This window comes from Haematobia irritans, chromosome 2, assembly GCF_050003625.1.
Source record: "Haematobia irritans isolate KBUSLIRL chromosome 2, ASM5000362v1, whole genome shotgun sequence".
Lineage (NCBI taxonomy): Eukaryota > Metazoa > Arthropoda > Insecta > Diptera > Muscidae > Haematobia > Haematobia irritans.
The window spans coordinates 234257850-234284020 of record NC_134398.1 but is presented as its reverse complement, the minus strand read 5'-3'; the positions used below and the strand labels follow the sequence as shown (position 1 = coordinate 234284020).

The 26171-nt window shown below is 34.4% G+C and overlaps 2 protein-coding genes across 3 annotated transcripts in view; both read right to left on the bottom strand.

Moving 5' to 3' along the window:
- Positions 1-18883, bottom strand: part of nompC (no mechanoreceptor potential C) — a 59852-nt gene extending 40969 nt beyond the window's left edge. The window contains exons 1-2 of one of the 2 annotated variants that reach the window (XM_075297963.1): positions 17613-18883; positions 12983-13084 (exon numbers count right to left, since the gene is read on the bottom strand). In XM_075297963.1, the coding sequence (XP_075154078.1) occupies positions 12983-13084; positions 17613-17990 (480 nt within the window). In that variant the 5' untranslated portion in view covers positions 17991-18883. The remainder of the gene's footprint in view (positions 1-12982; positions 13085-17612) is intronic. The other variant, XM_075297962.1, reaches the window with a different exon arrangement.
- A 45-nt stretch (positions 18884-18928) lies between these two features.
- LOC142227417 (medium-chain acyl-CoA ligase ACSF2, mitochondrial-like) lies at positions 18929-22156 on the bottom strand. The gene is made up of 4 exons (XM_075297961.1): positions 22055-22156; positions 20741-21994; positions 20538-20679; positions 18929-19226 (listed from the first exon to the last, which is right to left on the bottom strand). The coding sequence occupies exons 1-4, from the start codon at positions 22111-22113 to the stop codon at positions 18996-18998; spliced, it is 1686 nt and encodes a 561-aa protein (XP_075154076.1). The 5' UTR covers positions 22114-22156; the 3' UTR covers positions 18929-18995.
- Positions 22157-26171: the final 4015 nt, after the last annotated feature.

Genomic DNA, 26171 nt, shown 5'->3' with positions numbered 1-26171 from the left:
TGGGCGAAAGAAAAGGTCTGCAATTTATCTAAGAGATGATAGTGGGGAAATTGTGGAAGACAATAACGTTAAATGTGATCTGTTCAACAGGTTTTTCTTGGAATGTCCGATGACACTGAGGCAGCATATAAGCCAGTCTTCTCAAGACTCAATAAATATGTTTAGAACACTTGTATATTGTAGGACTTCTTTTAGATTTTCATATACGGATGCTGAGGAAGTGGAAGAAGAAATATCGAAATTGAATTTGTCTAAATGTAGTGGATGGGACGGGATATCGCCAAGAATGTTGTATGAATGTAGGTACGTTTTATCTTCCTATCTAGCAAGGATATTTAATTGCATTATAGACACTGCAACTTATCCTAGTGCGTTGAAAATGGCGAAAATCATCCCTGTATCTAAGGTGAATACGGCAAGTAATCTGAGTGAATACCGACCAATTGCTTTGCTTCCAATAATAGATAAAGTTTACGAAAGAATTTTGCACAGACAATTATCACGCTATTTTGAAGAAAACAACTTATTGAGCCCATTTCAGTTTGGGTTTAGAAAAGGCTCCGGTACGGAGGAAGCAGTAGTAAATGTGGTGAATAATATATGCAAAGGGTTGGATGAAGGAGCTAGTGGTGTTGCTGGTATTTTCTACGATCTTTCCAAGGCTTTCGATTTAGTAGATCACGGTATATTGATTCAGAAATTAAGATACTATGGTTTGGAAGAAGCTGCATTAGATTTAATAGGGGATTACTTACGTAGACGTCAGCAGTTTGTTGAGATTTCTGGCTGTAGGAGTAGGAGTGGTCAGGTGGAATATGGAGTACCCCAGGGAAGCGTATTGGGGCCATTACTCTTTACGATTTATATTAACGATATACACAACCTATGTTTGACTGGTACTGTCTATACATATGCGGATGATATCTCCATATTCTACCCTTATAAATCTGATGTGGTCTTGAAGGCGTATATGGAAAGAGATGCATCAATAATATTCGAATATATGAGGACTAATAGACTAGTATTAAATGCTGATAAGACGAAATTGTTGAGATTTAGGCCTCGTTTGGGTGTTAATAATAATTTCAGCATTTCTGTTAATGGTAGTGTAATTGAGGAATGTGATTCGGTAAAATATCTAGGAATTTATTTTCAGAATAATCTTTGCTGGGACTTACACATCCAGGCTTTAAAGAGGAAGATATCGAGTTCCCTAGGAATATTATTTAAATTTAGGAATAAATTTAATAAAGACGTGAGACTTGCATTATACCAGAGTTTAATACATAGCCATCTTAATTATTTGCCTATAATATATGGTTGGAAGAAAACTAGTGAGTTTAAATCACTCCAGAGATGTCAGAATAAAGCTCTAAGAATTGTTTTTAATAAACCTCAAAGATTTTCAACTATTGCTTTGTATAGGGATATATCGTTAACGATATTACCGATTTTCGGGTTGTACAGAATGCGACTAAATTTGTATGTTTTTAAAAGTTTACATCGAACAGGCAACAGCTCAATACTGTTTGAGAGGAATCAGATGACAATTAACACTAGAAATAGTACTAACCTGAGAAGTGCACGATGTCGGCTCGAAACAACGAAGCAAAGAGTAGAATATATAGGGCCTAATGAGTATAACTGCCTCCCACAATACATAAGGAACATAGTACAAGTTTCACGTTTTAAGATTGCACTCAAGGATTATCTTCTATGCAACTTAGAAGCACTTCTCATGTGATTTTTAAATTTTAATATTGTGTTATAATATTTGGATTTAGTAAAATGTTCCCTTTTATCTGTAATTGTAATTAGCAGAATTTATTTAATACACTGTTCTATTCTCTTTTATTGAACTGGTAAAATTGTAGTTACATATCATAAGAGTGTAGTAAAATGTCAGCTAGCCTCAACTATGCCCGAGTGGCGCTGAGGCATAGAAATACATTGTATATAATTATTATATGAATGAATACTAATAAAAAAAAAAAAAAAAAAAAAAAAAAAAAAAAATTTAAAACATTTTTCTAGGGAAACAATTGGAAATAAAAATATGCAAATGTGTGAATAACAGAAAAATATGAAAGTATGTGAAAAAGTTTAACAAAATTCAGAATAACCTCCATATTTTTGAAAATTAACGTAAATGCTAAATCTACTATTACTATTACTTTGATAAACTGTCAGTAAATTATTGTGTATATGAGCAAAAAAGTAGAGCGTCCCGGAAGGCAGTAATCAGTCCAGTGTAGAACCAACAAAGACTCATTAAAAGAAAATTTACAAAAGCTTTAAAATAACGGAAATTAACAGAAATTTTGACTACAAAGACATTTTTGAAAATCAGCAATTCGCCGTACAAAAATTAATATTGATAATTCGCCGTGGACATGTTTTCAAACCAATAAAGAGACTGGTGAAGCTGTTTGCAAAAAATTTAATCGATCAATGAAATCATTAAATCTTTCAAATCTAAAGCGGCATCTTTTACAAATTCATCAAATAAAATACGATGAGAATAGAAAAAAGACGAAGCAAATAAAAGTTTCACTAAATAAATAAAAATTGCCAAGAGCTTCCATTGGTATGGTTACATAAGAACTCACAACGTGTTTACCCGTCTCCATTAATTTTGTCATAATTAACCCTATATTCCTCCAAGCTAAGTATTGTGTCATCGGTCTAACATTTTACATGTTCAGATGCAATAACAGAATTATTATAAAGTTAAAATTTAATTAGGTTTTTTTTTTTTTTTTAAAGCATTTTCAGAGATTCTTAGACAAAAATAGTGAGTTCATCTGATCCACCGTTATGTTAGCATTTTAAACGCAATACTTTCTGTCTGATGGAATTCCCACATTTTAACATATTTATATTACTTTTAAACACACTATTTGTAACTAAAATCCTGACAAGAAATAATTTAGATATGATGATATCATCATTATATCGTGATGGTCAGTTATATGTATAAACTCAGGTAACGATATATGTGACATGTGTTGCAATTTGATGTATATCAGAAATGATAAACGACGCGTTATGTTTAGAATCTTAAGTCATTCAGATATCATCTCCTGATACATGACAATGTCCATTTTAAATGTCACTGGGTGAAATTCAAAAAACCATAATGAAACACACCAGCACACCATAAATGCTTATTTTAATGCTCTTCATCATACGAACTCACCATCGTCTTAAAATAGAAGAGAATAATGTGCATATTTCCACTTAGCAAATGGGTCAAACTCAAAATGTAATGGAAATTTTAATAAGAATACACTCCCTTGGTTTTTGTAATTACTGAAATCTTTTTGAATGGGTACGGCACCTAGTTGGGAGGAGCCTTCAAAATCCTTTGTAATCCCTTCACATTACCTCATGCAATGCAAATATTTGAAATCACGTGTTCATATTTCTCTAAGAAATCTAGTCGTATTGCGGTATTATGTCACGACGGACATAACTCTATGTACGTAGTCACATTCTACTACGAGTATTTTGGGTCATTATGCTAAATGGGACTCCACGATGGTAGGCGAATGTCATGTACAGATACATTCATTACTTACTTAGGACAATTGACCATCCATAAAGTGTAATACCAAAATGAAGCCAACGGCACCACCTTCTAAAGTGGTAACAGGACCCTACTAAAACAATTTGCAAAAAGATAACAAAGGTCTTAAGGTATGTGTTGCTTGTGAGTCATGGCATTCGCTTCGCAAGGCATTTTTAGGTTTTTGCAACATTTTTTAGGTGTGAAGTATTGTTCATGAAGTCGTCCTTTGCCTGGTTAAATGTAGATAAACCGAACCATACACAAAGAACAAAGAAAAGTCATTCTGTCTATGGTTGGTGTTTGTCGGGCAAGACCGGAAGTAGTAGAACAAGCAACTTTCCTACAAACTTGATTTACTTTTAAAGAATTGCGGCCGTTTTTTCTCTCATTGTTTTGGCCTCTTTCTTATTCGGCTCTGACTTGACTAGCTTTGGCCTAGTTTTTTGGGTATGGGAGCCCCAACAAATATTGGCTTGTTGTTGTTAGGTTGTTACGCTTCGCTTCAGTTCACTTGGTTGTTTGTTTGTTGTATTAAACAGTGGCAAGTTGAACGATGGAAGAGTAGTAAAACGTTTTTTCAGACTGCAATGTTATGTGCAAAATATTCATAACATTTTCTTTTTCGATTTCTGTCTATGCATAATAAGTGAATAGGTTTGTTGTCTCATTTATGTTTGTACGAAGTTCAATATCTTAAAATTATGAGCAAACATGTGAAGTGCACAAAAGTATGAGAAAGCCTTTAACTATTCCGGCAAACATTTCTCCCAAAGTGATATTAGCAATTACATATATTATAAAATTATAAATAAATTTTACGAATTTTTACTGCCATTCGTTCATTTGCACAAGAAAGCTAGCTAAATAGACCCAAAGCGAAATACAAATGTTGACTCTTGTTAGACAGCGAAGTTGCAAGTTTTTGCTAGGGATTAGCAATAACAGAAGATATAATAAAATCAGAAAACGTTTTGTAATGCAATGGCGTTTACAAATGGCCCACAATCGCTATGATTGTAGGGCGTAGGGGTCAACAGAAATTGAGAGTATTTCTGCAACCACTGCCCTTAGTGATAATTTCGACGCGAATCGTTTAGAGCTACTTGCCTACTAAGATTGGGAAGATCTTGTGTATTTAAGACAGTTTGCTAAAAAAAAGAAACCGGAATTAACTTTTTGGGACTTTAAAAACTGGTATGCTTACGTAAAAATATAACATGATTGCATAGTACAAACAATTTTTTGTTTGAACAAATTCTGAAAGTATATATGCTTGAAGCAGAATATGTTTGGGAGTATTTGTTACGGATGCGATTTTTTAGGGTGGATGGTCAAAAAATTATATGGGGAGATCGCTGAACTTTATTTTAGTTCATGAAGATTAATTGATTTTAGTTAAATTTTGCACAATATGAGTAAATGTTCCTTATTTGAATAATTTTTTTTGCTAACTTTAATGACGAGAACTAAAAATAAGAAAAACAAGTATATACGGCCGTAAGTTCGGCCAGGCCGAATCTTATGTACCCTCCAACATGGATTGCGTAGAAACTTAAACGAAAGACTGTCATCCACAAATTTCAACTCACTCGCATGAAATTTGTGGGATATAAATGATTATGGACTGATATGGACCACTTTTGGCATGCTTGTTAACCACCACGTACAAAATTTCAACCAGATCAACCAGAATTTCAACCAATCCTTCTCCAAAAGGCATCGGAGGTCAAATCTGGGGATCGGTTTATATGGGAGATATATATAGTTATGGACTGATAGGAACCAATTCCTGCATGGTTGTTGGATACCGTATACTAACATCACGTACCAAATTTCAACTGAATGCGCTTCCAAGGTGCTCCGGATGTCAAATCTGGGGATCGGTTTATATGGAGGCTATATATAATTATGGACCGATATCGACCAATTTTTGCATGGGTGTTTGAGGCCATATATTAACATCACGTACCAAATTTCAACTGAATCAGATGAATTTTGGCCTTCCAAGAGGCTCCGGAGGTCAAATCTGCTGATCGGTTTATATGGGGGCTATATATAATTATGAACCGATATGGACCATATACTAACATCATGTACCAAATTTCAGCCGGATCGGATGAAATTTGTTTCTCTTAGAGGCTCTGCAAGCCAAATTGGGAGATCGGTTTATATGGGGGCTATATATAATTATGGACCGATGTGGACCAATTTTTGCATGGTTGTTAGAGACCATATACTAACACCATGTACCAAATTTTAGCCGGATCGGATGAAATTTGCTTCTCTTAGAAGCCTCGCAAGCCAAATTTGGGGGTCCGTTTATATGGGGGCTATACGTAAAAGTGGACCGATATGGCCCATTTGCAATACCATCCGACCTACATCAATAACAACTACTTGTGCCAAGTTTCAAGTCGATAGCTTGTTTCGTTCGGAAGTTAGCGTGATTTCAACAGACGGACGGACGGACATGCTCAGATCGACTCAGAATTTCACCACGACCCAGTAACACATCGAAATATTGGGGTCTTAGAGCAATATTTCGATTTGTTACAAACGGAATGACAAAGTTAATATACCCCCCATCCTATGATGGAGGGTATAAAAATTTTGTACAAATATAGTGCAATATTTTACTACAAAATAAAATAATTCATATTTTCTTAAATGGCAGAAGTTTGCTTAAATTGAGTTCATAAGTCTCTACAATTAGTAAATTTTTCTAAAATTGTACCTGTCTTGAACTTCGTACAGCGCTAAAGACATTTTAACAATTTTTAAATCCAATTTTTTTTTTTTTCAACATATGAAATTTTCTTAAACAACAGAAAAAAATTAAGTATTTTTAAAAAAATTTATTCAGTTTGAAAAAAGTATTAACTTATTTATATCATGTTGCAATTAGAAAACTATGTTAGTTAAAAAAATCGGTTTCACTTACAGATGGACATACAACATATGGTTATTACCTTATGGCTACTATGGTCATAGGTCAGTATGAGTGTTATATAAAAATTTAAGTGAAATCGGTAATTTGGTGTTTGATAACAAAAAATGTGTTCACAGACAGACGGACATGGCTAGATCGACTCAGGGACCGACCCTGACCATTATTGCCAAAGACATTATGTGTCTATCTCGTTTACTTCCGCATGTTGCAAACATATGTACTAACTTATAATATCCTGTTCCACAATGTGGCGCAGGGTATAAAAATTCTTCAATATACCGTTTTCATACTAAAAGATATTAAAAAGTAGTTTGAAATCAAATCTAAGTACACAAGTATGTGATGTTTTCGACTCATTGATTTCTTTTGGCATTTTCAATTAATTTTTTTGTTCAAATAATTGTATTCTAACTCAACAATCTGTATGAACCCTTCATACAGAAGCTAACGAATTTGTTGTTTTCACAAATTTTTCATAAATTTTAAAATCTCCCTATGTGACCATAGTCCATTGAAATTTTCCGAAAAATAAGAATAATTGCACTTTCACATAACAAATTATAGCAAAAGTATTTCTCACTTAAAATTCCATTAAGTGTAATATTTTTTGACTGCTCCCACCCTACGACCATGAGTAACAATGTATCGTTAGACCTAAGTAAAATGTAGTTGTCATCACATCCGTTATAAGAATGTGACCTTCTTATGTAATTAATGGCCCTTGCACCCACTCTGTCTTTCTTGTGGCCATGCTAAAGGAATGCGTGGCAGAAGCTCCCACCAAACCTGCCTGATGATGACATTTGATTTACACACTATCATTACGCCCAAAACTATTCCACGACTGGACTACAATTCTCTGCATGCCACAATAGAATTACTTCTTTTTTTCATTCGCAAACACTTCCATTTGCCAAATGATATTTTTACATAATTGAAACTCAGCAAACATGCCAAAGCAAAAAAGGTCAAAGGAGGTGAAAGATATATAAAAATGTTTGAGTTTTCTTTTAGTTTTTAAGCGTCGCCGATAGCCCTCTGAGGTTATCCGACTCCTCGCTGCTAAATAATGCCATACCATTGGAATTTGCATTATCAAAATTAAATGTAATTAGACATTGTCGGCGAGGAGCACACCTTTATATATTTCTTAACTAAGAAATTGAATGGAGAAACTAAGAAAATGAAAAAAAAACTCAGTATCTGTAGAGACATGCAAAAGGTATTATGGCTAAATTCTAAAATAAAAGCACTCAACTCCTTTTGTGCAATTTTTGGCTAAGGCCAAAACCTTAACGACCATTTGATTAATTGTGGTCACACTTTCTTAAGGGCTTATGACCACAATCACCCTCATTCCTCTAGTTGGACTACACAACAACAGCGTAAAAGTCAACAGTTAATAGGTCATTTCACATTCCAGCACTACATTACAACCCAGCTTGGATTGTTGAGGAAAACAACGGTGGCATGGAGTTAATTTATATGTGAAAGCCAACATGAGGAATGATATGATTAATATCCAGATAACGATTATGGCAGAGAGTTCTTCGTCAAGTGGCAGTGTAATTTTTGTTCATTAAATTTGTCCTTCTCTTCCATGATACACAAAGATTGGATGACGCGATTCCGTCACAACTCAGTATTACTGATATGGTTCCTCCTATCTGATTGTTTTAAATTAATTAACTTAACTCGTTTAAGTACTATGTGCATCAGCAAGTACTTCTATTCAGAATACCAGAAAAAGGTAAAATCGAGTGGAGGTTACAAAAAAATCAAACCTAAATAATTTCCATTGTACACAATCTTACCAAAGTTGACATACTCCTGATTTGTTAAGACAACACCTACTGAATGGAGAACCCATGGATGTCTGTGCGAAAGTCGCTTCATGCCTTCTTATGTCAAATGTCTGTGGGGCGAATCTCCGTTTATCTTTCTAGAATGGATGTTTACCCAATAACTAATGAAAGTAACAAACGATCAACTTTATATTGACTACTAGACAAAATAATTAACTTTAATCTTTCCTATATAAATCCGTTTTTTATACCCTTCACCACTACTGTGGTACAGGGTATAATAAGTTTGTGCATTTGTATGTAACGCCAAGAAGGAAAAGTCTGAGACCCATCGTTTAGTATACCGATCGTCTTAGAATTAAATTCTGAGTCGATTTAACGATGTCCGTCTGTCTGTCTGTCTGTCTGTCTGTCTGACTGTCTGTCTGTCTGTCTGTCTGTCTATCCGTCTGTCTGTATATGTAATTTTGTGTGCAAAGTACAACTCGCAGTTTAAGGCCGATCGTCCTCAAATTTGGCACAGCGTCGTTTTTTGTAACAAAGACAATCAGTATTGAATTTGGAAAAAATCGGTTCAGATTTAGATATAGCTGTCATATATATTTATCCCCGATCTGGTCATAATTGACGTGTTTATCAATCGGTTTTCTTCAAATTCCGTACATACGCATTTTTCATGAGTCCCGAAAAACTTACAAAATATCAGCCAAATCGGTTCAGATTTAGATATAGCTCCCATATATATCTTTCATCCGATTTAGACTCATATGGCAACAGAGGCCAAAGTTTACTACCGATTTTCGTGAAATTTTGCGCAGAGAGTAGAATTGACATTCTACCAATACTTGCTAAATTTGATAGAAATCGGTTTAGATTTCGATATAGCTCCCATATATAACTTTCATCCGATTGCACTTTCATGGCCTCAAAAGCCAGAGTTTTACCCTGACTTGCTTCAAATTTTGCACGAGAGGTACCTTTGATGGTGTCGTTATGTGTGCCAAATTTGGTTAAAATCGGTTCAGATTTAGATATAGCTCCCATATATATATATTTCGTCCGATTTGGGCTTATACGGCCTCAAAAGCCAGAGTTTTGCCCTGACTTACTTCAAATTTTGCACATGGAGTACATTTAATAGTACGGGTTAGTGTGCCAAATTTGGTTGAAATCGGTTCAGATTTAGATATAGCTCCCATATATATATTTCGCCCGATTTACACTCATATCCCGTGGTCATATGCCAAATTTATACTCCGCGAAATTTTGCAGATATTGCAGAATTATTATTCTAACGATGCATGTCAAATTTAGTCAAAATCGGTTCAGATTATATATAGCTCCTATATATACGTACACCAGAGTTGGGGAAATATGGCAGGCTGTTTCATATTTTAGACCCATTTTCAATGGGATTTTCCTCCAATTGACTGGATAGTTTCCACAGAGAATATTTTTAATATGATATTTAAGTGGGTCAAGTTTGATCTAATTTGGTTCAGATTTAGATTTAGAGATGCTAACACAAGTGTTTGTCTACATAGTGGTGAAGGGTATAATAAAGTCGGCTCCGCCCGACTTTAGACTTTACTTACTTGTTTTTTTAATAAATCTCTTCAGATATAAACTTAGGTTAGGATAGGTATTGTGGCAATCTCTTATCTCTTAGAATCACTTAGACTATTTAAGCCATTGTGATACCACAAGTGGTGAACTTCTGTCTTATCAATTGGCGCCTGAACGGCGTTTAATATAAATTGATGCCCTTTTTATTCAATCCTCGAAATACTTCTGAAGCATCCTTTCCTTGTCGTTTCAGCGAGCGACTATTCTGATATTAATTCGACGATTATTCAAATTTTTTTCCTTTACTGCTACAATCGGGCCATCGGTTGTTTATGTGCTCGAGCGACCAGGACGAACATCGTCATTGACATTTCCTTGGCCATCCTTTTATCAGTTACACCACAAATTAGTTTGTGTTCTGCTCACTAAGTAAAATTGAGCAATCGATCTAAAACGCAATAATGTCAGAAAATGCGACACGTAGCTGTAAGAGTCTAAAACCGCAAATCTTGTGAAAATTTCGACAATATAATTGCTTATTGGTTTATAGCTTTGTCAAGTCCAGTTTATAAACAATAGTTGGCATTATCGCAGTGTGTGTTTAGATGGCTATATCCAAAAACGAACCGTTGTGAATGGTACTTGGCAACAGTGGCTCTGGCTCTTGTCCCCGAATTGGGACCCCAAAAATCTCCAATGTAAATTAGAATTCCTCACAAAAATTCCCAAAATGAGCTCTTCTGTAGAAAATCAGTAATAATTTAAAAATTGAAATGAACTGAATTGTCCTAACAGCACAGAAAAACATTTCACGAAAATATTTCCAATTAAAGTCTTGATTGAGTTTGAAAAAATATTCCATTAAAAATTTAATTGATTCAACAATTTTCTTTAATTGAAACAAAATTCAATCACTAAAATTAATTTTTTAATTGAATTTATCATTTCTGTGATTGAAGACATTTCAATTAGAAATTAATTGGATCAATTAATTTCGTGATTGAAGACAAAAAATATTTTTGTTGTGTGAGCATGCAAGCTATAATAAGATCAAGATTTTGAAACACAACACCAGGAGACCAGTAATCGTCTTCAAAATGCTGAAGAAGAGAAATCAGAATAAGAGATCGGTCACCATGTAATTACTTCTTACTACTTCTTAATACTCAAGTAATAATTTTCCAAATCAGTGATGAGGAAGCAACAGTTTGGTCGCGAAATGTTTTCACAGTTGTAGAAAAATGCCTTGACCAATCTGAATAAAATTATACATTAGCGCTGGGCCCCAAAATAAGCGCTTGAGTCAAAAAATAAAAAACCTGGTTTATTACACCGAACCGAAAAAAATCACCAAATTTATTGCAATTCCCTACCAAGATCCCAACACCAAACCTTGTCCCCATCCAGGAAAAAAATCCCCAATACTGGCAACTAATGGTTGGGGTCCTAAAGTTTGGCAATACTGGCCGCATAGCTTAGCAACTAATGGTTGGGGTCATAAAGAAAGACATATCTCCTTGTTTCACGCCTATAACAATAGGTTTTACACCGATTTAGAAGTTTTTAATGTGGTGTTTCTTTAGTCTTTTTACAGGAACATTTAAACAATATTCCGTTGTGATATTAAATACGGTGCACTTATCTCCAAAATTGAAAAAAAGTTAATTTTTAAAATGTTCCATTATGCATGGAATTGAATTTACAAAACACCCAATTAATCAAAATTCAAATTCGATTTTAAAAATAGTGAAAACTCAATTTGAAAATCCTAAAAATTTTATAGATCTCAACAAGTGATTGGGTTTTTATGGTTTTCTGTATCCGCTACAGATACAAATTGTTAGAGTTAGTCAGTGCCTGGTATTGAAGCCACAACATTATCCAAACCGGGAATGCCAACCATTCCACCGCTGTTGCTACCAGTTTAGGTAAGTCTGATTTTACTGTAAGCATTCTGTGAAAGATAATAGAAGAATTCTGCCTACGACATATGAAATTTTCAGCTAGTCAACGGTTGCCACCATACACGTAATTCCAATTATTTTATTGGATAAATACATTTTACTAAATATTCTCGAAGATAAATAAATCACAAACGCCAAAGGAAATATTTAACCATAACTTAAACCAAAATGATTCAAGTCAAAAGAAAATACCCTCACAGAGACCATTTATGTCCATAGAAAAAGTGTGAAATATGGAAGTAGCTTGCTTCCTGCTTCCCATGCACTCCTACGTAAGGGTTTATAATGGGGGTAAACATAGATTTTGAAGAAAAAACAACACCACTAAAAATAGCTACTTTACTATGTCGGTGAAAGAGTGGGTTAGCGAACAAATCATGTGGCGTTTTTTCCTTTACTTCTTTTAGGAGTTTGGCCGTCATTCACCACTTGACGTTCCATTAAAGTCGCCCTTGGTCAACGTAAGTATTTTGTGCTGGACACATGCACACACTCGTAGACATCCACAACAAACTCCTATGTAAGAATATTTAGGTCAAGGATTTTTTGTTTTTTGGCTAATGTTACATTGATGAAGTTTACACGCTTGTCCCAAATCATAATGAATCGTCACCGTTAACGTGGAAATTATTTTAAGTCTAGCGAAGCAAAATTTAGTTCGACTATCTTTTTTCAAAATGCATCATGGGAATCATAGTTCATTAAACGCATTCTCTCTACCGCAACAATTCTTACTGCTGTGTTCATATCAATATGGACCTCTGCTTGGGAGTTCCGCATGGTTTTTTGGGAGCACGCACTGACGCACATGTGCTTTGAGCCCATATTCTTAAGTTTCCATTTCAATTCAGTTAGCAGTTACAGAAATGATTGCGTGTATAAGGCTCTTTAATAGAGCCAGACCGACTTCCTTTTGACCAACTTTGATTTTTGTTTCTTTAAGTGTGGTGTGTATTGATTTAGAGCTGTGTTTTCGTTCCTTTTGTTTTTGTTTTATGGTCGATGACTGATGTTTGTTTTTATTTTTATTGCAGTCTCACTCTCTCTCTCTCTCTTTGGGAAGACTTTAAGATATTTGTGCTTTAAATAGGCTACTTCTTGTAGTTGGGAATTGAGAGATACTTACGTTATTTCTGGCTCCTACATCGGCTCCCAACTCAATCATTCGATCCATAATTGAAGTTTTATTGTCTTTGGTGGCATACATGAGGGGTGTCATCCCTGTATTCTGAAACGAGATAGAAAGATTTTTAATGCAATTAGTAATCGTTTTTATCACTCGACTAAACAATTTAATTGAAACATTTCTATAGAATAATAAATAATAAAAGTAATTTCAGACAGAGATTGAAAATTCATATAACGGCCCAGCAAAAAAGCGTCGCCAAAAAAAGTAGTGAAAATGTTATTTTTGGATCCTGAAGTGGTGTAAAAGCGATGAAGTGCACTGAATTTGCATCACTTGTTAAAGAACCTCCTAGATAGTTAAAATAAAGAACTTCTTTGGGAGGACATTTTTGGAAGTTCTTTAAGGTTGAATTACACACCATGCGTCAATCCGTGCGTTGATGGAAGAGTTGATTGTTTCTGTTTGTGGCAGACTATTCGAGCTTTTGATTTCAAACCTAACCTAACAACAGAGTAGTTCAACTGGTATAATTTATTTGAACAAAGCATACTTTTAGGATGATGAAGTTATTCTCTGTTTTAGGAATTGATCCTAAAATTATGCTACACCTATATTGTAGTAATATTATAAACGCCGTCATTATTTTGCCACCCTGCATTGGTGCCCCTTACTATCGATCATTGGTACCCTAGGCCCGAGAATTGTCGTTTTGTAAGACGTGTGTGGGGGTGTAAGCGCTGCGATTGGAGCGCTTTTTTAAATTTTTAACTTTTATAGAGTCCTGAGTATAACTTTAGGGATATGTTAACTTTTGTAAGTTTCTTTATGGTATGTTTCTTTATGGAGGCAAAATAGCATTCCAAATTTCGAAGATATATTAAAACACCATATTCAAGATTCAAATTGCATAGAAATTTGGCAGCTACACTGAAAAAATATTTACGTGATATTAAAGATTACGCAACCTAAATTTTAGGATGCGCAATTTACACTATATTAAGGACAAATTTCTTTAAAATAATGCAATTTTAATTAAAAGAAAGTTCATAATGTTTGCTTCAAAAATTGGTTTTCATATAGTTAGGACACAACCTTTAGGTTAGGTTAGGTGGCAGCCCGAGGTACCAGGCTCACTTAGACTATTCAGTCCATTGTGATACCACATTGGTGAACTTTTCTCTTATCACTGAGTGCTGCCCGATTTCATGTTAAGCTCAATGACAAGGGATCTCCTTTTGATAGCCGAGTACGAACGGCGTTCCGAACGGCGTTGCAGTGAAACCACTTAGAGCTTTGAAACCCTCAGAAATGGAAACAGCATTATTGAGATGGGATAATACACCGCTAAAAAACGTTTTGGTGTTCGGTCGATGCAGGAATCGAATCCACGACCTTGTGTATGTAAGGCGGGCATGCTAACCATTGCACCACGGTGGCTAGGACACAACCTTTGGAAATTAAAGTTGAATGTCTTTGAACTATGACAAAGTAATGAAAATCATTTTTGATTTTACAAAAATCGTTCCTAAATTAAATGAAATATTAAAACTACAGATTTAAGATCAAAACGCTTTAAATATAGGCTAAGACTTATTTTGAGGATTTTTTATATTTGATTTAAAGTTTTTTTGGAATTAAGAAAACAGTTTTTACTTTGAAGTTCTGTTATAATTTGGATTTTCAAACTTTTATTTTAAAGAAGGCGCATATTTTGCTCGGAATTAATACCAAAATCCTTATGTGAAGGTCAAAGTCTTTGGATCCAAGTAATCTTTGTTTTTTTAGTGAATATGCAATCGGAAGGTCGGACCAATATGAATCACATTTTGCCAATCCTTTTTATGGATCAACAAATCTGTAAATGTCAAATTCCAAGTCAACTTCCCAAAATTGGAAAATTCGACTTTTAAACTTTTTATATGGTGCACTGAAAAAAATATTGTCGTGAGGTCAAAGATTTCATGTCTTTCAAATACAAATGCAAATTTTGCTTAGCATAGAAGACGCATTTATCTAATGTAAAGTTTATTTCCTTGCCCAAAAGTCGATAAACTTTTCAATGAAGTCGTATTATCCTTATAATTAAGTGATTTCACTTAAAGATTGGTATCATAACATGAAAGAAAAAATGTTTGGGCTAAGGTCAGAAAAAGTCTTTAAATTTAAAGAAATTGTCTTTAAATTTGTTTTCTTTTTGCATCTTGACTACAAAGCAAAAAATCGTTCAAATATAAGACAAGTTTTTCAACACTTTATTTTAAAGACGATTTTTCTTTGAAACATAGCATAATTTCTACTGGAAGTCGAGTCTTAATTTAGAAAATAAAGTTGTGGTTAATTCGTTTTTAAAGGACTGTGATAGCATATGAAGAAAAAAAAGCTGGAAAGGCAAAAAACGAAATCTATGGAACAGGGCATGTTTTTTTTTAGTGTGGACTTTTAATTTTTAAGATTACTGAACTTTCAGTAATCTTAATTTTTAAGATTACTGAAAGTTGACTAGACTTTTTGTCAAAAATCTATTTTTGTATCCCTATTTGGTATGAAGTTTCAGAACAATTTCTCCATTATCGAAATTTGTAGCATTATTTGAACAGATAAATAGGCAGAAATATCATGTTCGGTAAATAAATTATGGCAAAGTGACAATACATGAATATTATATTAATTTTTTTTTTTTTTGATGAAAATACATTTTTTCGTGCAGTCATAATTTGTTCACTACTCGTTTTGTTGGCAAGTGTAAGTTCAGCTAGAATGAAATAAAAAAAACCTATTCTCTCATTAACTTATTGTCATTTGATACTTGTAGATGGTACTTGTATATTTAGGCATTCCAAGTATTTTCGCATGATACTGTGGGTGGTAAACTGATTTACATGGACTAGAAAGGATTGAAGATACCAAAGATACTTTTCTGTCTATTTTTAGCAATTGTGGCAATAAATTTAATAGGAAATCAAAGCCCTACAACAAAAACGCAAGAAAGGAGTAAGTGGAGGGAAACATTAGGACCAAAGCAACGCAAAAACGCCACCCAATGGGGAAAACTTCAATCGAATATCCAAATGAATATAATGCCTGTAAAGGCATTGCCATCCAACCTGTAGTAGACGGAAGCTCAAAGCAGGCTAGGGGGTAGTGGGGAGTTGGAGAAATGCCACCACTATTCATAGATATTAATGCAGATGTATTTATTGCAAAGTATCGTGTTGCTTGTTGTCTTTCAGGATGTGCTGACGATTCGATGGCGGCGGCATTGTTTTGTGGGTCGCTTTGGTATTTTCGGTTATTTTGTCAAGTAAACAAACAATTTCGTGTTGGTAAGGGAGACGATGGTAAGGGGTATATTGTTGTAACCAGCTTTATACTGACTATCATCGAATTGATATTGGAAAAAGATGATAGTTTCCGTTTCAATTGATTTTTTTTGTGATATTCATTTGCCATATAGACGAATAGATAGGGGAAAGACGACATCGAAGTATGGGAATGCGTTGTATTAAGGGATGTAATGAGGTATTTCACATATCGTTGCATTACCTGTCCTTACTAATAAGTTAAATCATCAACTTTGTCTATACTTAGGGTTTAGTCTGCGAGATGAAAAGAGTTTTCACAAATTCAACATAATGAAGGAATTTAAAAAAATCGTATGGTCATACTACTTTACCTGATGTGTTAGAACCAGCAGTTATATATGTTAAACTTTAGTAACATTATCACTATCAAATTTATGTCATAAGCTTTGTAAGGAGGAAGTTTACCTCTTTATAAAATATATCTCGCTGAAGATGATCACCGTGTGTGTTGAAATATCCGAGAAAAACTACTTTTTCAAGAATAAAACAATGGAAACCTACAATACCAGCTATTAGTTCATGACTTCAAGCCAATTTTGATCATATAATTTTATGATAAAATGTCAAAAATTTCTTAATCCTTTTTACCTACTTATTTTATTTGAAAACTTGTCTATTTTTCCTATGAACATCCATTTACAGACGACAGGGTACATGATCTCTACTTGTCCACTTCACAAGGATAATTTTGCAACCTTACCCTGATCGGTATATTTAAGCAAAATATATCACTCCTTTCGTAAAGAAATAATGGATAAATCAGCCTGCACCATTTTCACGGTTTTGGTAAACCGTGCGCAAATTGTTTAGAATTTAAATAATACAATAAATGGTGTTGATATTGGCCAATGAATGTTTGTTTCATCTACACTGCCGGAAAGATCTCATTCAATTTTCAAAATTTTAATATAAAAAAGCTGCTTAATTATCAGTGAATATTCATTCACGGATGTTTGCGACACGAAGAAATTAAATTGATAACTCAGTATGATCAATTATCAATTCGCTATTGTTTCGCTGTATCCTCATACCGACGGTTAAATTCAACATTTTTCATTTTGCAACGCTCTTCTGTAACATGAAGCTAATATTCTGAAAGATTTTTTTTTTTTTGTGAAGAACGAAATTTTAGACAAGTGTTGATTTCTCTTGTCTTTAAGAAAAAATATTATAAATTCATATTTATTTGATTTTAAAGAAAATACTTTTTGACAAAAAGTAATTTGGTTCGGGAGGAAAGTATAATGTTCTTTTTATGTACTTACGGGATCATGCACACCAGCCAGAGGTATGGTATTTCCATCTTCTCCTTGATTAGCCACATATTTTTCCAATTTTTTCAACTCCTGTTCGATGGGTGTCCATTCAGCTTTCATGGCCAGGGCCAACACTTTATTGGCCGTCTCGCGTATGGATGCCCCAGCACTTGGTGGCTTGGGTGCTGCATCCGGATCTTTGCGATCGCCATTAATTGAACTATCATCCTTTGGATCTGAATCAGCTTTGCTGGCCGGCGTATTCCGTTCGCTGGTCGAATCGTCCGGTGTATTGCTGGCAGCGCCCGCAACCGAGGAGGGTGTCTTACGACCCACTCCTGCGGCTGCAGCTCCACCACGTCCACCTCGTTTACTCGGTTGTGACATGGTGGTTATCCTAATGCATTGCTTGACTTCGTCACACTACTCTTGGAATGGTTTTCATGCACTCGGTCTATCGGTGGTTACACAACACTTGACATTGGTAAGGAATCTCTTTTTTACTATCTGCAAAATGGGGACATAACGAGGGATTTCCTTTCGTAGCTTTGGATTTCTTTTTTTCTTCACTTTTAATTTATGCACTTTTTTTCATTTAATTCATTATATTTCCTGCTTTTAATTCCACTTTTCTATATTCTTTTCTTAAGTTGTTGTTGGTTTTCGCTGTTGCTACTTCTGCTGCTACTGCCAGTTATTATTACTATTGTTGTTGTTGTTTAGCCAAAATATCTATGGGTAAACCACTTTTCTATGGAGTTGCCAAAAAATTTACATATTTATTGGTAACACACACACACACATACATTCACTCGCAAACGCTTCCATAGACTTTATCTCGCACACAAACACACATACACTAGCACAGGCAATACCATCAAAGAACAAATACTAGCCTACGTTTTTATGGTTGTAACTTCTTTTTTATTCTTTCTTATTTTTTTTTTTTTTCAAACCGCACCGTTTCCGTTTCCTTTATGCCAAGTAACCGTTAGGTATTTGTTTTTTTACAACTTTGCGTGAGATCCGCTTTAGTTTCAAAAATCAACCGTTAACTCCGCCAGTCTAAAGTGTTCTGATTTGTCAGCGGCACATGGCAAACGTGCTAGCCCTGATTGAGGAAAGTTTCGTTGGATTTCTTGAGCTCGGCTCTTCCTTAGCAACATAACGAATGTCTTGCGCAACTGATGAGTCTAAAATCTGGCGGGCTTTTTTGCCATCACTACTACCACTACCATCATTCTTGGCCAAAACACACATGTTGCATGTCGGCTTTTGATATTAATGTATGTGTTTGTGTGAGCCTGAAGTAAATAAACGAAACCTTTATTATCCTCCTCACCAAAACTTTTCTTACACGCATTTTATTGCTTTTGTTTACATTCATCCCACCTACTTTTGGCCATCTTTAAACATTTCTTGTAATTTAAATTTTTGGATTTTCCCTGAGGTAGTTTTTGGAAATTCCGTAGCAATTCTTAAATACTTGGGTACTTTGAAATGGGCCAGTTGTCCTTTACAGAAAGCTTTAATGTCATCCAATGTCAAGGTTTCCACTTCATCTTTCAATCGTATATAGGCACAGATTTCTTCCCCCATACGTTCATCGGGAACTCCGATAATCTGAAAGTTCAGCAAAAGAATATATATTCATTAGGGTAGGAAATCTTTATTAATTTCTTGTATATTTTGATTATGTAAAGTGGCACCATACCACACAAAACAAAAAAATCTGATTCCATCACGAAATTAATTGATAATAGTATTCAATTAAAAATTTTGTTGAATCAATTAAATTTTTAATTGCATATTTTTAAAAACTCAATTATAATTTTTGTGAAATTTTTTTCTGTGCACTACGGATTTAGTCGTGAACGTATCGTTGGTTTAAGATCAATACCAAATAGTATTCGATTTCGAGTATATGGTACATATGAAATATATACATGTCCCATAAGAAATAACAAGTGTCCAGGCTATGTCATTTGACAGCCAACACTAATAAACTATTTGGCGAGCTGATGTAGTCTTTTATTATTTCCTAGAACCGAACTATAGTTAATCTATGATCGCATGGCCTGGGCCACTAACTGAGTCCAAAGAAAGTGTATTTTAACCATCGCTAAAAAGGTATGGAGTTTTCTCAGAGTTCCACTATGTCTTAAAAGGTGTAACATAAGTCGATATAAACACACAAATTTCTTTTATTATTTGGTAACTTAATTAATTGATAATTAACTTTTTAATTGAATTTGCTTCAATCACGAAAACATTAGTACCAATTAAAACATTAATTAAAAATAAAAAATATACTTCATTAAAAGCTTAATGCTTTGATTAATTTTTTCTACAGAAACTAATTATTTGCGAAGAAAATTTCAAATTATATTTTTAAATTTTATTTTTTTTGGTACTAAATATTTTAATTAAAGACATAAAACAATGTCAATAATTTTCTTAACTAACTTATTTTTTTATTTGATTAACCCCCATTTTCATAAAGCTCCGTTAGTGTTCCGTTAACTAACCAACTTTTAAATCGTATTATGGACGAAGCTGTCATCTTGCATATATTTTCCATATGCCAGTTAGGAACTTAACTGCCGAAAATTTGCCAGTTAAATTTAACTGGAGAGAAGATATTTTAAATTTATTTTCTGTTAATTGGCAGTTAAACCCTAACGGAGCTACATGAAAATGGCCGTAAAAGGTTGGTTGCATCAGTTAATTTTCAACGTCAATCAACTTTTTCTGTGGAAAGGAATAATACTATTTCAAATATCAGCAAAGTATCTTTTAGAATTTGAAGCCAGTCCAAGGAAATTGTAAAGCAATACTCCAAAATGGTCAGTTTGCGGAAGTTAACATTAGCCCAGAATAGTATAACTATTCAAAATTGTATAATTATATTCATTAATAGCTAACACGACTTACCTGCGACTCCAAAATACTTGGATGGCTATTCAAGAAGTCCTCCACTTCCTTGGGGTATATGTTTTCTCCTCCTCGTATGATTAAGTCTTTTTTTCTACCCTGATAGCGACCTACCCCATTTGGGTCCAAAATAAATTTATCGCTATATAAAGAGAATTAAATAGAAAAGTGCAAAGGGGTAGAAAAATCACACGACTACTCACCCAGTCTTTAACCAACCACTGGAATCAAGCGTTTTCTTCGTATTCTCCTCATCCTCAAAGTAACCTAACATAGAAAACCAACCTCGAAGCCATAACTCTCCCATTTCACCAATCTTCACTGTGTTTCCATTGTTATCCACGATCTTGGCTTCGGCATGGGGCAAAAGTTTGCCACATGACAACATGGCCTTGTCGGGACTTTCTGTACCGTCGTCAGCAAATACTAGCCCCGAACTTTCGGACATTCCATATCCCAGACGTACGTTGGATACTTGAAGAACTTGCCGGGTTCTCTGCACCACCTCTGGAGAGCACGCTGAACCACCCATCAAAGCCAAGTCCAAGCTTAAAGTATTCTTTTGCAGTCTTTTCTGATTATCAACCATGTCCACAAACATTGTAGGTGTTCCTAGAAGCACATTGCACCTGTACTTCTCCACGGCTTCTAAAGCAGCTTGCGCATTAAATGTTGGGCTAGGAAGACACAACGTACTACCATAATTCAAGGCGGCGGCCACTACACAAAATCCAAAAATATGAAACATAGGTACTGTCATACACACTGTCTTAGGACCTTCATGCAAAAGGAGAGTTGAACCCATGTGTATTGCTTGGTTCACCATGGCAAAGTGTGAAAGCAATGCAGCCTTGGGCTGGCCCGTGGTACCCGATGTAAATTGTATTGACAGTGGTTTCTCTGGTTGATGTGCAATTGCTTCCAATCGCAAATTACAGATTTTGTGAGGTTCGGGTTTGGTGCGAAATATGTCATCATAATTAAAAAATTTGTCTTGCTTTTTCGGTGATTTCATTACAACTTTCAAACCATTTGTGTTCATTTCATTCAGAATTGAAGCAAAGTTACTTTTGCCGTATGAGTCCATTGTGACCACTAGCTTAACTTTGGCCTTTTGCAGAGCATATTCCAGTTCTGGTTTTTGCAGGGCATGGTTCAGACAGGCCAGGGGAAAACCACCCAAAGCGGAGGCCAAAAATGTAATGTACCATTGTTTGGTATTAGGGGCCCAAATAGCCATGTGATCTCCCCGCTGTAAACCCATCTCCTCCAACTTAACAGCCATAGTAGAGGCCTCCTCATAGGCTTCAGCAAAAGTGACTTGGGTATCATCATAATGCGAGTAAAGCGCTATACGATTACCATATTTCTCAACGCACTTTTGAACTTGTTGCCCAATATTGTCATATAGGATTGGGGTCTTGCCGATATGGTGGTAATAAGCCAATCTGCTACAGCTAAATAACAATACAATAGACACAGGCCATATACATGTCAACAAAATCAGTTGTACCCACCTTCTAGCAACGATAACCATAGGCCCATTTGCATATTTTAGAAATGCTCTTAAATACATTTTTACGAGTTATTCACTCAGCAAATCCCGAAATCGAACTAACAAAACAAATCAATTGTTTTGCTTCAAAAACAACCAAGCTGGACAGTGAGACAAGCATATGCCGGGGTTTTGCAGAGATTAAAAATTCAGCGGGAGAATAAATTCTGAATTGATAAGAGTGAATGAATTGTGTGCCTCATGGATGAATATCCATGCGAACCGGGTTTACAACAATTTTTATACCCTGCGCCACACTGTGGAACAGGGTATTATAAGTTAGTGCATATGTTTATACCCTGCGCCACACTGTGGAACAGGGTATTATAAGTTAGTGCATATGATTGCAACACCCAGAAGGAGACGAGATAGACACATGGTGTCTTTGACAAAAATGCTTAGGGTGGGCTCCTGAGTCGATATAGCCATGTCCGTCTGTCCGTCTGTCCGTGAACACATTTTTGTAACCAAGGGATTAGGTAGTAATTTAAGGCCAATCGACTTCGAATTTGGCACAAGTATGTGTTTTGGGTCAAAATAGAACCCTATTGATTTTGGAAGAAATCGCTTCAGATTTAGATATAGCTCCCATACATATCTTTCGCCCGATATGCACTTATACGGCCTTAGAAGCCTGAGTAGTACAATTGGTAGTATAGTCAAATGTGCAAAATTTTATTGAAATCGGTTCAGATTTAGATATAGCTCCCATATATATCTTTCGCCCGATATGGACTAATACGGTCCCAGAAGCCAGAGTTTTGCTCCAACTTGGTTGAAATTTTGCACAGGGAGTAGAATTAGCATTGCAGCTATGTGTGCCAAATTTGGTTGAAATCGGTTCAGATTTAGATATAGCTCCCTTATATAGCTTTCGCCCGATTTACACTCATATGACCACAGAGGCCAATTTTTTCCTCCGATTTAGTTGAAATTTTGCACAGGGAGTAGAATTAGCATTGTAGTTATGCGTGCCAAATTTGGTTGAAATCGGTTCAGATTTAGATATAGCTCCCATATATAGTTTTCGCCCGATTTACACTCATATGACCACAGAGGCCAATTTTTAACTCCGATTTAGTTGAAATTTTGCACAGGGAGTAGAATTAGCATTGTTGCTATGCGTGCCAAATTTGGTTGAAATCGGTTCTGATTTAGATATAGCTCCCATATATATGTTTTTCTGATTTCGACAAAAATGGTCAAAATACCAATATTTTCCTTGTAAAATCGCCACTTCTTAGTCGAAAAGTTGTAAAAATGACTATAATTTTCCTAAACTTCTAATACATATATATCGAGTGATAAATCATAAATAAATTTTTGCGAAGTTTCCTTAAAACTGCTTCAGATTTAAATGTTTCCCATATTTTTTTTACTAACATTGTGTTCCATCCTAGTGCATTAGCAGACTTAAATTTTGAGTCTATAAATTTTGTAGAAGTCTATCAAATTCTGTCCAGATCGAATGATACTTAAATGTATGTATTTGGGACAAACCTTTATATATAGCCCCCAACACAGTTGACGGATGTGATATGGTATCGAAAATTTAGATCTACAAAGTGTTGCAGGGTATAATATAGTCGGCCCCGCCCGACTTTAGACTTTCCTTACTTGTTTCATATAAAATAAATTTGATATTCCCTTTATTACTGAGAATACACGCAAAAATATTCATTCCTCCCAAACAAAATTTTAGACAAACAAAGATCGTTTCTCATTTGCTTTTCGCTGTAAGGAAGTTTGTTTGGAAGAAAAGTATATACTTTTTGTGATAAACGTTTATTCCTTTCCAGGATGTAAAAACAATTTAATAAAGATTAACTAAAAAAAAAACAATCTTTTCTGACTAATTGCATTTTGCCTCATTCTCACCTCCACGAGGTTTTGTTGGTTCTTAGAACCTTTTTCTGTAATATAAACAATGTAGAAGAAATTATTCGATTTTATAATTTTTAAATTTTACCATTCGCCAAGACAGAGAATCGAACCGCGGACCATACTATTTGTAGGCCAACACACTATCCACTGGGCTACGTAGCTGTTATTGTCATCAACAGTCAAACAGTTATATTTATATTAAACAAAGTTTATTTAACGGAAATATACATTTAGTTGGGTACCGTGGAGCAATGTTTAGTACATCCGCCTTGCATACCAAGGGTCGTGAGTTCGATGCCTGCTTCGACCGAACACAAAAAAGTATGTTTTTCTTTACATATCGATGTCTCCATACCAAAATACGCTAAATCTAAAAAGCGAATTTTACAGGGAACAAGTTCAAAGTTTTTTTTTTGGAATTTCTCAAAAATCGTATAAGATATAAATTCACTTTTTTCGGTCTTAAAATCATGTTTATTTTAGATTTTTTTAGTATGTACGAATTCAAAATAGTGATAATAGAACATGGCTAAAAATGACTTAGACCACTTTAGACCGAACAAAGCTTTTTGTCCTTTTTGGATTGGAACTTTTTAAAACTTTAGTCAAAGGCTACGTACAATATTAACCATAACTTTTGATAGAAGTGTCCAATAAATTCGAACTTTTGACAGGATGCAATTCACGTCAATCCGAATAAAAAACAACGAACTCCATCAAAAAATGCTAAGTGGACTTAGCGTACTGTTGAATGGGGACATCGATATATTCCGGATATGTTCAGAAGATTCCAAAAAGATGTTCAACATTGCATGCTACTATATTAAATTTTTACTATGAAACTGAAAAATGTGTCTTATTAAAGACTTAAAGTCAGAAAAGGATAGTGCTTGAGATAAACGAAATATGCTGAGTTTTTGGTTCAATATTTTTTTATTGAAAAAATAAAAATTTGGTAAGAAACGAATTTGTTTGGTGATAAAAGTTTAAAATTTTCGAAGAAATTAAAAAAAAAACTAAAAAAAGAAAAACGTTTTCGGTACACGTTTTCCAAACGTTTTTTTCTTTGCGTGTAGTATTAATTACCGACTATATCTTATACAGTGTGTATAGTAAAAACGATGATGTAATCGTTTGTTTGTATATACCGGTTATGATTGGAAACGGAAGAATCGGTTTCTATCAGCAATACTCCTTCAAATACACATATTATCCCTCTCAAATATACTTCCATTTGGTAGTCTTTAACGATACCACACTATCTATCAAAATTCTTTGGGAGACTTCTTCCCAACCAAAGTCAGTGCTGCGCCATAGCTAGATCACAACGCAAAGAAAAAACCTTTGGAAGACGTTGTTCTTTTTTTAGAGTTTTTTTTTGAATGTCTTTAAAAATTTCAACATTTTATCAGCAAAACATTTATTATAAAATTTTTATTTTTCAATAGCAAAAAAATCCAATTAATTAAAAAAGTAACTATTTTTAATGACTATACTATATTTTAATCACTTTCTATAACTATTTTAATCACCTTTTTATTTGATTAAAAATTTGATTGTTTTAAATACGTGTTTAATTAAAAATTAAATAGTCTTCCGAATTTGATCAAAAAGTTAATTGTATCAATTATTTCTTTAATTGAAAATTTCAAAAAAAGTTCAATCATTGACTTAAATAAACTTAATGTTTCTAGTTTGATTAGAAGGTTAATAGTATCAATTAATTTTTTAATTGAAAAAGTTTTCAACTCCAATCAACTTTTTAAGTGGGAATATGTGGGTGATACTTTTTCTGTGTATTACAGAAAAAGGTACTAAGAACTAAATAAACGTCGTGGAAAAGAGAAATATGTGAGGAAAGATGTTTATTGGAGATACTCAATATGAATTGAATTGAATTTCTGCACCATATCCGAAGTAGCGAATGCGGATAGGACTTACAACTTTCTACTTCTTTAACTACTCGTAGCAAAAGGGATACTCCAATGATCAATCCTTGGACCCCTATCAAATAGATATACTCAAATTTTCTAACTGATCAAATTGAGATTAATTATATCAAACGTATGCTGGTAATGTGCGACAATATTCATCACGCAAACTGTATACTATTGTGACATGTGTTTTGGGTCTAAGCGCAGATTTTCAAAGAATATTTCTGAATACCAATATGATATTGATTCAGTTCTTTTCCC